Source organism: Lygodium microphyllum, chromosome 23 (assembly GCF_053477565.2).
Source record: "Lygodium microphyllum isolate KBCC chromosome 23, Lygodium_microphyllum_v1.1.10, whole genome shotgun sequence".
NCBI classification, from domain to species: domain Eukaryota; kingdom Viridiplantae; phylum Streptophyta; class Polypodiopsida; order Schizaeales; family Lygodiaceae; genus Lygodium; species Lygodium microphyllum.
In genome coordinates, this window is record NC_141157.1 from 24,366,201 (window position 1) to 24,382,143 (window position 15,943).

Here is a 15,943-nt window from a genome sequence, read left to right on the forward strand (position 1 = left end):
TCTGTGCTACATTTGAGATGATAGACCTCATTTGTTGTCTTACTTTTTGGGAATGGAGGTAGTTCGATTTGGGGAATGTATTTTTGAGTCATAGCAAAAGCAAGCTCTTCAATTGGTAGATCAGTATTGCTAGGATCAAACATGGCCTATGGCAATGCCTTTGGATGCCATTGTCCAATTATCTAAGGATACACTAGCTGCCCCTCAATGAGCACACCCATAAATCTATAGTAGGGAAACTACTTTGGTTAATACATACTAGGGCAAATTTAGCTCACTCACTTTGGTTAGTCAATATTTCATAGCACCTAGGATGTCATACTAGATTATGCATCTTCATGTTTTGACTCTTTACCTTGGATACAACTCCCATCTCTTGGGTCAGCTGTAAGTAGGTGACAATGGTTGCTTTTATGGCCAAGACCGAGTATAGGGTTCTTTTTTATGGCACCATTGAGGCCATCTACTTGAGAAGCTTACTAGCAGAGCTCAAGTTTCCATATGCTGTACTGAAAGTCCTCTACTCCGACAATCACATTGCGATTGCACTAGCTAGTAACCTCATCATCACACCTCATATGCGGCATGAAGTAAATTTTCACCTTACTAGAGAGTAAGTTGAGTTACACACCATTCACCTAGAGTTTGTGCCTTTATTAGACAATTTTACAGGCATATTGACCAAGGCAATCAAGTGACCGGTGCTTCAATACTTTATACCCAGGATCAGCTTCGGTACATCCTTCTCTATTTCTTTAGATTGATGGAGAGAGGGTGCTTCTCTCCAACTTTCCCTTCTAATTTGAGAGAGGATGGCTTTCTTTTCTTGAAGGTGATAGGGTGTTTTTTACAGTTTTTTAATTTAGACATTATATATATTGTACTTAGTATCTTCATCCACATCATCACAATGACCATAATTGTAAAAGGGAGCTTGGCCAAGTGAACAATTCCCCTACGAGGATATTGTCCATTATGTTTCTATCCACCTTTATAAGACTTAGTAGGCCATTGAGTAGCCGCAAGGTTGTCCACATCCAACGGACAGGTCAACTCATCCGACCCGTCCAGTCGCATCTGCCACATCTGGTCCTGTTCAGTCCATTCCCCACCAAGTCGCCCAATTGCGCCTTATCCGCAGTTTACCGTTATGCGGGCAATGAGTTCCGTACGCAAGGGCCCTGCGGCTAACAAGAACGGTCACTTTTTTTACCGTTTTCAGGCCCCGTAGCCTGCTTTTTTCTTTTCTTTATTTTCTCTCTCTATGCTTTTCTTTCTTTTCTTTCTTTTCTTTTTTTCTTTCTCTCTATCCTTTTTTTTCTTTCTTATCTTTCTTTTCTTTCTCTCTATCTTTCCTTTCTCTCACACAAAGACAAAGACTCAAGAGAAAAGATTAAAGATTAAAGTTTTAAACTAATAAGTTTAAAAACTCTCTCCTTTCCTCTCCCTCTCTCATGATTCAGATTTCATCCATCTCTCTCTCTCATATACACACAATGGATTATGGCACAATGCAACCATCCTCTCCCATGCATGATGGGCCACCATTCAAATTTTAGAATTTGAAATCTCTCTCTCAACCCTAAATCCCAAAGCACTCTCCCTTTCTATACAAATCTCCCCTCCCCCACCATCTCATTCATCCTTTCAAATTCTCCACCCCTCCTTCTTTCAAACTCTTCATCCTTCCTACCCTCTCAAGCTCTCTCCTTGAGTCCTCCCTTAATCTCTCAACCCTTCCAACCTCCTCCTCCATCAAGCTCTAGCCTCTCTCTACTTCCTCAAGCTCTCTAACCTTTCCATTCCTTTCTTCAATCATCTCACCCTCCACCCGTGACCCTCTAGGCTCTCTCTATATATCATTAATAGCACCCTATCTCCATGAGGCCTTTCACTTGCATTGTGCCTACTTCGGATGAGTGAAGGAGAAATCTAACATTTACAAGTGGCAATGCAAGTATTTTCCAAAGCTCCAAATCTCATCCGTTACTCGCCTTCTCATCCACCTTTGCAAATAAGGAGGGGGGGCCACACCATGCCCCACTATTCCCGACGATGTCTATGAAGATTGTCGTCCGAAAGACTTGCCATTGAAGTGACGCAAAGGCCTTTCAAGGGCAAGTGAGAAGGTAATCTCTCCCGATCATGAGGTCTCGGATGCGGAAGACGATCCCTCTCCAACTGTCTCGGTTTCCTCCGTTGGAGGGGGCTCTTCTATCCCATCTAGAAAAAGCCATTCGAGTGGTGCACCTATGCCCAAGAGACAAGCCACTCTTGCCTCAGCAAAGGGGAAAGTTTCTAATGCTCTCTTTTTTCTCAAGGAGAGGCAAAGGCAAGCGGAAATAGAGATTGCACGCACCATAATTGAGTGCAATCTCTCTCTCCATATTCTCAAAGTGGATCAATGGAAGTGAATGGTGAGCACCCATTGGTCCATGCAAGGGATGGTACGGTGTCACGTACAATGACATGCATATCAAGAAACTCCATGAGGAGAGAGAGAGGATTGATAATCCCCTTGACCCCATGTGTACTGGTTGGGCGAAGTATGGATGCTCTATCCTATCCAATGGATGGAGTGACCGCAAAAAAAGGGGATCATCAACATCCTCGTCTCTTATCCACTTGGCACATAATTCCTACAAGCGGTGGATGCGAGCACAAGGGGAAGAAGAACCACGGGCTTGTTCATGTATCAGCACATACAGCAAGCCATCATTGAGATAATGCTTCTAAATCCATTATTTTGTAATCTCTCTTTTCTTTTAACCTCCCAAATTTATTCTAATTCCATCGTATATAATCTTGCAAGTTGGGCCGCAAAATGTGGTGCAAGTTGTCATGGATAACGCCTCGAATTGTGCATGTATGGGGCAGAAACTTGAGACTGAGTTTCTGTCCATAGTATGGACACCATGCACTACACATTGTCTAGATCTTCTTATAGAAGATATAGGCAAATTGGAGTGGGTGGCGAGAATTGTCAATGATGCTTGCACAATCGTTGGCTTTGTCAACTCTAAGGTCTGAGTTTTTGTGATTTATCACTCATACTCAGACTTGGAGTTGAAGAAGCCCTCAAAGACTCTGTTTGTAGTCATGTGGCTTCTTCTGGAGTGTCTCTATGACGTTCGCAATAAGCTACAAAAAACGGTCATGTTAGATGAGTTTAAGAAGTGGCTTGAAGGGGATCTCACATCAAGCCAAGTGGAAGCAAAGGCCATTCAAAGGCTTCGCTTAAAGGAGGAATGACAGATGCAATGGAGAAGATACAATCATCGACTATCTTGAATGGGAAGGCCTCTTTTTCATGGTATTGTTTTTATTTCTTTAAAAAAAAATTGATTCATGCTTCCTTTTAGTTTTAGAATCTATAATTCATACTGTCTCACACTCTTTCTTTTCAAATTTCACCTCTAAAACTCTATGGCATTACACCTATTATAGTCATATCTTGGAAACCACCCCTAAAAGAGATTATATTCTCTTTTTGACAAAGACAAGATAGGAGCGGATGAAGCGACTCATACATGGGTTTGCGGCACTCTTGCATCCCACCTTCAAAAAACCCTCTCACTTCATAGATGCCAATATCATTGCTTATCATGATGCGTTTCTTTCAAAGGCTTTAGCGGAAGAGCACCATGGTGCCTTCCTCCAAGAGCTTATCAATTATAGCGATCGAAGGGGCACCGCTTTCACATCTATCATTTGTTGAAAACGGGAATCGTTGGTGAAGTTATTTTTTGGATGGGAGTCATTTGGCTACCAATTGCCTCACTTCTAAAGAGTGGCTAATTTAGCTAACATTTTGACTTATAAAGAGCTTAGTGAAAGTGTAGCTATTATAAAATGAAAGTTAATCAATCATCATAGGTTTGAAAATCTCCTCTTTTTTCATTTAATTCTAGTTACGACTTACAACTTGCAAGTTTAAAGTTTAAACTTACTTTTTCTTCACATGGTTTAGGATTGTTCGTCAAGTGCATGTGAGAAGAATTGGTCCGCCTATTCCCTTGTGTACACCAAAATTCATAATAAGCTTAGCATACAACAATTGGAGCAACTAATTTATTGTCGCTCCAATTTACGCATGCTACACAATATGCATGAGATGTCTATGGCAAGATAGGTATCGTATATCCAATTTGTATGCTTTTTAGTTCATAACTTTTTTCATAAGATTATGAGATATATTTAGAGAAGTTTCATTTGTTTAATCTAAGTTTTTCATTCTTTAAATATATAGATAAATGTGGATTCACTCAAGCTCTCCACTAGCACACTAAAGTGTGACTCGCAAGAGAAACTTGGAGAAGGAGCAAATCTTTAGGCAGCTTTACTTAGAGCTCAAGGAGATAGATTGACAAGTCTCTCGCGCTTATGCATGCCGTATCCGTGTTGTTATTCGCCCTCGCGCCGGTAGTGATGGAGCTTCCACTTCAACATCCACATTAACCGCCCGTGATGCTTATGTGGCCCTTAAATGCTATACAAGGCGTGGGAGTGACTCGAGAAGTACTCCTAATTCGGCCCAAGAGGACATACCTATCACTGCCTCTCACCTAGAGCTTAGAGAGCCCAAGTATGATGACCAAGGCAATGTCATTAGTGAGGGTGATTTTGTTGAGGAGGCTGATGGCAAGTCTCTCGCGCTTATGCATGCCGTATTCGTGTTGTTATTCGCCCTCGCGCCGGTAGTGATGGAGCTTCCACTTCAACATCCACATTAACCGCCCGTGATGCTTATGGGGCCCTTAAATGCTATACAAGGCGTGAGAGTGACTCGAGAAGTACTCCTAATTCGGCCCAAGAGGACATACCTATCACTGCCTCTCACCTAGAGCTTAGAGAGCCCAAGTATGATGACCAAGGCAATGTCATTAGTGAGGGTGATTTTGTTGAGGAGGCTGATGGCTCCTTAAGCGAGAATGAGGATACTTCCACTTTCGATGCTGAGAGTGTTATGAGCACCTAGAGTAATCATGTATCTTGATTCGGATTAATCCATGGATGATGGCTTTTATCTCAATCCATTTTTGTATACTTTTTGTATGAGATTGCACATCTGGCTCATAATAAAGTTGTCGGTTTCATTATTCATGCTACACTCTTAAGTCTTTGTTTCAACTCTCTTTTACACTTTTGACTTGAATCTCTAAGTTTATGTTTTAACTTTTAAGTCCAAATATTAACCGTAGACTTAAAATTATATGTATTTTTTCTTTCATCAAACGTAACATCGGACATAGATCCAAGATTTATTAGTTTGATTAGTACCGTACTAGTATCGGACTGTACTAATCGGACGTGACAACCCTGAGTAGCCGACAAGCATCCTTTATTTGTTGCTTTGTCCTTTGAACACTTGGGCTCCCTTGGTAAGATAACCATCACCTTTATAGTCTTGGTAGGTCACTAAGTAGTCGACATGTATCCTTTGCCCCATGCCCTAGCTACATTGAAATGGGAAGCCTTGGGAAAAAGAAAAGAAAAAGAGCTTGGGCTTGCATACATTTCTTTTTTTGTTTCAGATTTAGCCCTGAGACACATGTTAATTAATGGATTTTAACCATTCTTTTAAATTGGAAGTGGTTCAAGAGAGTTTTAGTGTCACACATGTAAACCCTAATTTGGGAGGCCACAAACTTTCTATAAATAGATAGCTTGCTAGAACTTTGTTGTCCACACCCCGTTCACAAGACACTTCCTTCACTAATCCAACACTTCTTTCCAACCATGCGATATTGCCTATACCTCCTACTACAATAGCCAGCTACCGCCAAAATTTCCAGAGGTTGCGTTTCAGCCTACCGGCCTGTCTATAGGCCATGTTTACTACTGCTACACCCATATGGACTGCCTGTATCTACATTTGGTGCCTATTGCTACTGCCTACCTTTGCACATCCACCAAAAGGCTGTGTTTTCACTTTCCTGCTGCCAGTTAGGCTGCCCTACATCATTTGTAGGCTGCGTTTGTAGTTTTCTCTCTCCTCACTACTCTGTCTCTCACAAATCCAACATCTACTGCAATGTTTCATACTACCACACATCTTCAGAGGCTGCCTTGGCACGATTCAAGATCTACTGGATACACACTCTCCAGCTCATTACCTTGGCCTCAGTCCTCGAGACACAAGAGTTCGAGGTAAAGTATTCATTCACTATATAGTATGTTTGCTACATGAGCATTGTATTATATAGATAGCTAAATTACCATTACCTTTCATTGAACAATCCCAAAACTCAAGTTAATTAATGAATTTTAATCATTCTCTTGAACTCGGAGTGATTTGAGAGAGTTTTAGTATTCCTATCACTTTCATATGGAATGAATACAATGTCATGATGCTTTGTACTTTCAATTAAGTGTCTTGTCTTTGTTAGTCCTACACAAGATTGTGTTTATGAGTCCAAGCTGCCATCTTGGAACCTAATTCACTTGTGTAACTGTTTGTCTCTACTTGTCCATGTCATCATGAGTTTGGTCTTCATCTTCCACTGGACATAGCATCTGCTATGCTCTAGATCCGTAACTTTTAACATGGTATCAAAGCCCGATCAGGCATGGCATGACTCCCTTCTTTGCTCTCTCAGTCCCTCTTAACCTCAAGTCAACTCAATGAGCTTATCTCTCAACTCATCTCCACTTGCTTCACCTTGGCAGCCATAGCCAGGTCTGTCTTCCTTCAAGCTTCTATAACTTTCTCTACAGGGCATATCTCTCCAAGCTCCCTTCTAAATATTTATTCCTCGACTCCCAAGGCTTCTCTGCATCACATAAGAACTTAACATTTCCCTATCTAGAGCTCATCATTGTCACTTCTGTCAATTTGTACATAAACCCTAATTTGGCAGGCTACAAACTTTCTATAAATAGATAGCTTGCCCTCCACTCTTCTAAATCTCGTTTTTGCACATTTCACATGCTAGAACTTCGTTGTCCACACCCCATTCACAGAGGATATCTCAGCCAAAGCTTCCCAACACTTCCTTCACTCATTCGACTCATGTTTCCAGCCATCTGACGCTACCTACACCCCCTACTACTGCCACTAGCTGCTGCCATCACTTCTAGAGGCTGCATTTTAGTGTGGTGGCCTATCTACAAGCCACCAAAAGGCTATGTTTTCACTATCCTACTACTTCCCATGCTGTCCTACACCATGTGTAGGCTGTGTTTGTACTTTTCTCTCTCCTCGCTCCTTCATCTCTCATGGATCTAGCATCTACTATTGCATTTTGCCAAACACCTTCAATTCGAGATACAATATTCATTCACTACATAGCATGTTTGCTACATGAGCATTGTATTATATAGATAGCTAAATTACCATTAGCTTTCTTCAAACAGCCCCAAAACTCGAGTTAATTAATGAATTTTAACCATTCTCCTAAACCGGGAGTGGTTCAAGAGAGTTTCAATGTCTCACATGTAAATCCTAGTTTGGGAGGCCCCAACTTTCTTTACATAGATAGCTTACCCTCCCACTCTTCTGAATCTTGTTTTTGCAAGTTTCAAGTGCTAGAAGTTCATTGTCCACAACTATTCGCGGAGGACATCTCAACCAAAGCTACCCGGCACTTCCTTCACTCATCCAACACTTGTTTCTAGCCATCTGATGCTGCCTACACCTGCTGCTCCTACCACCAGCTGCCGCCATCACTTCCAAAGGCTGCATTTCAGCCTGATGGCCAATCTACACATTATGTTTGCTGCTGCAGCACCTATACCAACTGCCTACATCTGCATTTGGTGCTAGTTGCTGCTGCCTACCATTGCACGCCCACTAGAAAGCTGTGTTTTCACTATCTTGCTGCCACGAGGCTATCCTACACTATCCATAGGCTGTGTTTGCAGTTTTCTCTCTACTCACTGCTCCATCTATCACAAATCCGGCATCTATTGCTTTGTTTGCTATTGCCAAACATCTTCTAAGGCTTCCTTCCTACGTTGTGGGATCCACCGCAGTACCACAATCTCTCTGGCTGATTAACTCTGCCTCAGTCCTCCATACACAACAATTCAGGGTATAGCGTCATAGTGTGTTTGTTGCTTGAGCATTGTATTATACAAATTCATTCATATCAAACTCTTCACTATATTAATTGTCTCTGAGTTTCCCTAACCCTGATTGTATTCTGTTCAGTTTGTGCTTTGTCGTACGATTGTATTTGTGTTTCTACATTAGGGTATGTCTTTAGAGGGGGTGTGGCGAGTGTGTGTCGCTCACTCTCTAGGGATAGGATGCACATGGTGGGGAGCAAGGCCCAACAAGTGGAATCCTACTCCCCAACAAAAAAGAGTACATAACCATGTCATGAATGCAACAATGTGTTGACAAGTACAATATATGTTTCGCTAAGATATGTCAATATGTGTCCATGGCTTAAAGCTCTACGATCATATACAAATAATTCATTCTTTTTGCCTCTTCTCAAGACCTTTCCTGCATAACTGCAGCTTTAGGGGTCAATTTTCAAACATCAAAGTTGTTGCATTTGATTGAGAAAGAATCGTAGGCTTTGTTGTGCCCAGGTGAAAGTCCTCATTCACATACTATTTCCAAACATTTGGGTTATCCCATGGGTTGGAACTCAACTCTCTACAAATGTCCAAATGAGTTCCAAAAAATTGAGGGGTTAAATGGGACTATTGCAAATTGTCTACTTCACCCACTGCATGTTCATTTGCAAATGTGCAATCTATCATTACAGCATATATTCAGTTTTTCTTTCCCCTTGTGATGTGGTCCAAATCTGTGTTTAATTCTTTCACATCCATGTCCATGGAATTATTGGCCATGCAAAAAATATCCTCTCCAAAATCTCATAAATTGGCTTTGTTACAAGGCTTGCTGAAGGACCGCAACCTTGGACTAAACTGATGGGTACTTTGTCCATATCGCCTTGTACAAATGCATTTTCAAATTGGATTGGCAAAGGATTGGATTCTAGGTTGTTTTCAGGGTCCCTTCCGTCATGTCCATTTGCAAATGCATCGATTGTTTCTTGGAAAGAGATTCTCTCTCACATTAAATGGACTGGCAAATCTGATGTGACAGGTAATTCCCTTCGTCTAGAAAGCTTGCACTAGACTAAAGTATTTAAGCCTCCATTGACTGTCATTTAAGTGCAGTAGGCATACTTTCTGGAATGTAAGGAATATCTAGGGTATCAGATGTGCTTGCTAGTGATGGCAATATTTTGATTTTTCCTCTAGCTCATCTTACATATCATTTGGGTCATCATTATGCCTTTTATGGACTCTCATTTGTAATATACTTCAGCCTTTTTGTATTGGTACTTCAATTAAATCTTGAAGACAGGCTAAAAGATTGGAACATTCCATACAATGGTAAAGATTATCCAATTCATGGAATGAATGCTAAATAGATGTACTTACTACTACAACCTTTACCCTGGGTTTCAGAGGATGCAAATGCATTTTGGAATCATACAGATTCTTTTCTGCAATGGCCTTGTCACTTATCTAAAATTTGGAATACAAAATTGCCTCTTAAAGAGTGTCTTTGTGTTTGGGGATGTATGATTGGGGCTATTCCTTCAGGTTCATTGCTTGCAGCTCGTAAGTTTGCTCTGACTCTGTCTCATAGATATGGAGCTTCCCAGGAGTCCTCTCTGCATATTTTTGGTCTTGTCCTCTCATTCTCAGGATCTTCTTCAGAAACTTTCTAGTTCTCTCAAAATTCTCTACCACATTTCACATGTGGCAGACTTTTCTAGCTGTTTGATGCACCTCCATCCAAATTGAGGCCTCATGCTACCTTCTTATTTTGGGTTCACTTATAGGCTCTATGGAGCATTTGAAAACTTCTTCACTTAGCAACATTTTAGCTTACCATTGTGTATGGCTACTCTTCCTTTCAAAGAACTTTACATCAATCTCTCTCTGATAGTCTGGCCACAAAAGGATCAGGTCAACCTCAATTACATCATCTTATGCATGTTTCTGATACTTCTTGGCTGCACCTTTTATAGTGTTGCCCTTTGGACATTGATCATTGATATATAAAATCTCTCTGACTTACAAAAAAACTTGTTTGTTTGTGTGGGTGTGTGTGCATGCACACAAGCACACATACAACAGCGACTAGGTGGAGTTGAATTAGAGCAAGCAAAATAATTTACTTGACAAGGCGAGGGATGTAATGAGAACCTTGAACCATAATAAATATCATTAAGCATATTTGTGCAAAACTAAAGCACATAAAGGACAAAGTGATCAATAAAGATCCTGAAATGATTAGCTCCAACACAACCTTTCCTTCAACAAGATGCACTTTACCACTTCATCAATTAGTCACTCAAGTTGGGTGGAGAATTTGGACAGCCAAGAGTAGATGTATCTTATCAAGTACCAAGCAGCATATCCAGCCCCAACTAGGAAAAATTGCTTTTTTACAGCCACCGAACCTCTATAGTTTTATACTAAAGCATTATCATTCAATTCCTTTATCGCTTTGAGTCATATGATGGATGTGAAAACATGGCTGACAAAAATATCAAAGCCCAATGTGGGATTACATCCAAACCAGATTTGAAGCAAACTAACCCAATTATCCAAGCACCACCAGTCACAAATGCTATGACTGGTTTTGGAGTACCAAGGTTTTCCAGCAAGTAAAGATCCAGCCTGCATATATTCAAGGTAAGAAGTTCAGCGTCATACATTGCCAAAAAAAAACCTCCAAGTTTCTGAATCCATCACAAAACAAGCTTAAATATACCCACGTGTTTACACATGTGTTTGCAGTTTCACACATACTTGTTCCTTGGCCCTGGCCCATATGCGATGTTGCGATGGATCCGCTTGTCAAAAAAGTAAAGCCAAGCAACTGAAAACATGCTACAACTGATCAGTTAATAATCTGTATAGTATGGAAGTTATGAAAGATAAGTCGATGGGTACAAACAATCCAAGAAGATAAAGTCACAGCTTCACATTACTAATCTGGTTAAGGTCAGTTTACTTTGAGGAAAAGGCGACAAATCACAAGGCCTACTAACCTGAATTGTAGAGTCAGCAATGGGGAAAGAGTGAGGAGAAAGTAATGAGCTTGATTTATGTCCTTTCTTTGAAAATTCTGATGTAGCTGACACAAAAATCTATGGCATGACATGCGAAAGGAAAGAAATTCAAGGGAAATGGAATCAACAATGGCAAACACTGAAAGTGGAGCAATTGATTAGAGAGAGAAAATAAATGTATGTCTTGTCATGGATAAAATGAAAAATGAAACAACTAGAAAATGGAATCATACATGTGTACAATAGCCCCTAGCTCTCCTACTATCATAAAAGATCTAACGTAGGGTTGTGATGGAGGGATATCAGGAAAGTCATGATGGTATCTCTTGAGGTAAGGCTCCTATAGAATGTCCAGCTGTAGTAGGATATTGTAGCATGCATACCAAAAAAACACCTAAATAGGTTTGCAGCTGTCTGTCATCTACCTTGTAGAACCAGTAGCCCTCCTATTATCCTAAAAGATCTAACATAGGTTCGTGAAGGAGGGATATTATGAGATTCATGATGGTATCTCTCAAGGTAAGGCTCCTATAAAATGTTCAGCTGTTGCCGTGGCATGCATACCGAGATAGTTTAGCACACGGCACCGAGCTAGGTTTGTAGCCCTATTTGTCCTCTACCTAGTAGAACCTGTACCAATGGTTGAGCTAGTGTTGGTGGTGCTATGACCTTGAAGAGAAGTTTATGAGTGCCATGCATACTGAGATAGTTTAGCACACGGCACCGAGCTAGGTTTGTAACTCTATTTGTCCTCTACCTAGTAGAACCTGTACCAATGGTTGAGCTAGTGTTGGTGGTGCTATGACCTTGAAGAGAAGTTTATGAGTTGTCAAACCAATGTGCTGGTGATGCTATGACCATGTAAGTGTCCACTCTCATGTTGTGCACAGCCATTTGCAGCAGCTATTTCGGGCCAAATAGTGAATCTTGCTGTTTGCAAATCTCCCAAACAACAAAACGCTTCATGCATCTTTGGTCATGGAAGACTAGCTTAATATAGGGGATGTATGCCTCATAGAAAAGGCTACGCCAGCAGCCCCACATCTTATAGTATACAATGTATCTACATGTGTAATGCTCCTCCATCTCGAACTCTTGCATTTGACATCTCTGACATATACAATCCTCCTGTGCCTCGAAAGGGATCCTCCTATTTGAATTTGAAGTTGGTATGAGGAGGTCCTCATTGTTGACAGTTCTGCTTCTGCATTTTGGAAGATATTCCATTCTTCCTATTTATATGGTGGTGGTTTCTCTAAGAGTACACAACAGAAGTAGATCATGAAAATGGTGGGGGGTTTGGGTTGGGGGGGCATAGAGAGAGAGAGAGAGAGAGAGAGAGAGTATAAACAAAACTGTGTTGATCAGAATGAAAATGCTGAATACAAGGCTCCAACAATCAGTCCTTGCATGCTGCTGATTTGCATCAGTAAGGGCACTGGAATGTGGCAAAACAATGCTGTGATAGCAGGCAATAACTGAGAGAATGGAGGCAATCCAATCTGGCAATGATCAGTCCTAACGAGAGGCAACGGCATAAAAACTAGCTGATCACCACAAAAAAGGCAAAAATCTAGTCTGACCAGCATAACATGAAGGCTGGAAATAGGCATCATCACATGGCATGAACTGAAATGCACTCATGGGCAGGTGTTAGTGTCATGAGGACATGTATTTTTGCAAGCCTCACTTAACGTGTGGATTAATTTTTGACCACAAGTTTAAGTAAATGTTGCACATGTGAGGTGCAACTAAGGTTCATGCAAATTAATGAGGCTGGGTCTCGAGAGAATCAATGGATGTCAAAGGCCTTTAAAAGTTGCAGTTAGTTATGGGAAGGCTAGTTTAAGTTGGAAATATGCCACCCAACATGGCCACATGGCATGAATTGAAATGCACTCATGGGCAGGTATGAATAGGGCTGAAATGAATGTGATCACGCTGGCAGCAAAATGATGATGCATGCTAATGATGAGCTGAAAATTTTGAGCAATATAAGCTTCCGTCTGTCTTTGTCAAACTCTAACGGAGCTCATAACCACCAAATGGCATGCAAGGGAACATGGAATGCTAACACCCCCTCTTAGATCCTAGGAATGGCTGTAAGGTCAAGGAGGTGAATGTGATGAAGTATCAAAAAGTGTGGGAGAGGCTTCGTGAAGATGTATGTTGCATTCTCCGCAGTAGGATAGTAGACCACCTCCAGCTTGAGACCTAGGATGCACTCTCAAACATAATGATATTTAACCTCTGTGCTTTGTGCAAGCATCAAACACACGGTTCTTCACGCAAGCTACAATGCCACAAGTAAAGTTAGTAATACCTATGGGAATTCAATCTCCACAAACATGCAGCAAAGCCATACCACCTCCTAAGCGATAGAACACCAACGATACCATGTGAGAGTGCACGATTGAAGTTGATTGTGAACATGGAGAGAGAAAGAAAGAAAGAAAGATATATGAACATCTTCTAAGGCCAAAATCAGCCTGAGACAAAATCATGTAAAATGTTAATGGTCACTGCACATCAAAATGTGAGGTGTTGCAAGATGGTCAGTGATATATTGAAAAAGAAGCCAAGGTGGTGTACAAGACAAAATGGTACTCGTAAAGGCGCCTATGCCTAGCCGCCCATGTATTAGTTACACTGACAATACCCCCACCGTGTATTAGTTTAGTTACCCACGCACCTGTACCCTACAAGTGGCGAGCGCCCATCACTGTCACTTTATCCTTTATTCTTTCAACGACATTTGAATAAAGGGAAGGCCAGTCACACATTGTGACTGTTGGAGTTCCCACATATTGTGTGTCTATCTCTCTTACTCTTGCTCCTTCCACCATAGCTCTTACTTCCACTCCCTGCTTCCACTTCAAGATTCACTCCTTTCAACCAATATCAGAGCCATCTTCCCCGAGAGCTCGAGCTTGACCTAGCATTGCTTCAAGCATTCATTTGAGATACCTACAGCAATTCACAGTCAATGGCAGCCATGGCTTCTTCCATTCGAGGTGAGCTTTGATCTCCCGCTTCTTCCAACTTGTGTAGGCTGCTTCCAAGCCACGGGTAGACTTGTTTAAGTCCCCTAGAGTGCTTCCCCAACCCCATTCCCATCAGCAAACATAGCAGCAAAAGCAACAGCAACAGCAACAATGTGAATTGCATCTGCTGCTGCTGCCCACTTCCTGACTCTCTCAAGCATATCCTCAAACTCTTGTGAGCTCCAGGTCACTTTGGCCTTATTCCCCCAACTCCCCAACATCAGCATTGTGCATCTTGGGCATCCTTTGAAGCTTCCAATCTCTGTTCTTGCTGTTTATGAACAGACTTGCTGTCACAGATCTGAACAGTGTCTACTCAGAGATTACGGCTCCTGTATTGCTCTACTGATGCTCATTTGATGCTGGCACATTGGTAGATGTTAGGCTATTGCTTGGAGATGCTTTGTGGGCCACATTGAGCTCTTTTGGATCAATTTACAGGGGTTGTTTCATTGCTGGAATAACAGGGCAGCACACTATTTTATCACGGATCTTGTATGCCTATTGCCATTGGATGCTTCCCGAGCACTTTGAATGCTACACTAGGGTATACCATTGATCTTACATGCTCAGTTGTGCTCATAACATGCTATTGAGCTGAGATTGAAGCTCGGTCTCATTGACCTTCACTATCATCTCTCACAATGAGCATTCATTTGAGACACTTCATGTCTCTTATCAATGGATGATACATGCAACATTTGTTAAATGTACTCTGATATGGATGCTACATTCTTGGTTATATTATGACGGACATTGAGCTTTGCATTTGACTTGCACTTGAGCTATCTTGGAGCTAGGACACTTGACATTGGCTGTCATTTACCTCTTTGGATGCTACAGTAAGAGCTTTGCCGACTACACGGGGTTTGATGCTCCTAATGTCTGTTACTTGGACCTTGGATGCATGGATGCTACTCACATGAGATTTTGAGCTTAACTTGCTTGTCTAGCATCTGACTTTTGTTCCTGTGGAAGCTGCTACTTAACACTTGGATGTACTACAAAGTACTTGGTTATACAGTTAAGCTTGAGCTTATTACAATGAGACAGTGGGACTCACTGTGACATGTATATGCTCTCTTGATACTCATTGGATGCAATTTCCCTGTCACGGGCTGATTTGATATTTTGTCTTGGACCTGGCACTTATGTCTGTCAGAGTTTTGTCAATGGTATTTATATGCCTTCAGGTTATGTATTAAGCCTTGCTCAATGGGCTATGCATCTAGCAATTCTCTTCATTTACCTTGAGACCTACCCTGTGCATGGCATCTATGCCTCTTGCATGTATGGTTATTGACACACTGCAGTTGTGAAAGTCTTCAATGCTAGTTGTTCCTGGCTTTTCTTCTCTTGGTTGCTTACAGTTGATTGTTTGCATATTGCTGCAATTTATTACAGCAACCTGTCATTTCAGTTCTATGCATTCTATTTAAGGGCAATCACTTGGATTTTAACAGTCTCTTGCCTACAATTTGTGGACCACTCATAACTTTGGCAATTCTCCTTGTTTTCAGCCCAACTTGACAGTGGTTTTGGGACTAGTTTGCAGGTTATTACAGTAGCTTGTTTTGCCCTTTTTTATGCACTTGCTTGGTCTCATTATGGCTGGTGGCTCTAATGACAGTGCTATCTTTAATATTGACAAGTTGGATGGCACCAACTACAGCTATTGGGAAGGCCCAAATCTGGCAAGTTTTAGTACAGAAAATGCAGATTAAGTCTTTCAATCATGAGGGTGTCAAGCCCAAACGTATTGATGTAGATGATTGGGCTGAATAGGATAAGCTATGTAAGTCCACGATCATTTTGTCCCTCTCTAAGCAGATTTTCTATAATGTT

At 41.3% G+C, this 15,943-nt stretch overlaps 1 protein-coding gene across 2 annotated transcripts in view; it reads right to left on the bottom strand.

Moving 5' to 3' along the window:
* The window catches only part of LOC148015977 (isoprenylcysteine alpha-carbonyl methylesterase ICME-like), a 46,573-nt gene that overhangs the window by 17,277 nt on the left and 13,353 nt on the right, over positions 1 to 15,943 (bottom strand). For both annotated transcript variants that reach the window (XM_087664789.1, XM_087664788.1), the window contains exons 3-4: positions 10,792 to 10,861; positions 10,579 to 10,659 (exon numbers count right to left, since the gene is read on the bottom strand). In XM_087664789.1, the coding sequence (XP_087520915.1) occupies positions 10,579 to 10,659; positions 10,792 to 10,861 (151 nt within the window). The remainder of the gene's footprint in view (positions 1 to 10,578; positions 10,660 to 10,791; positions 10,862 to 15,943) is intronic.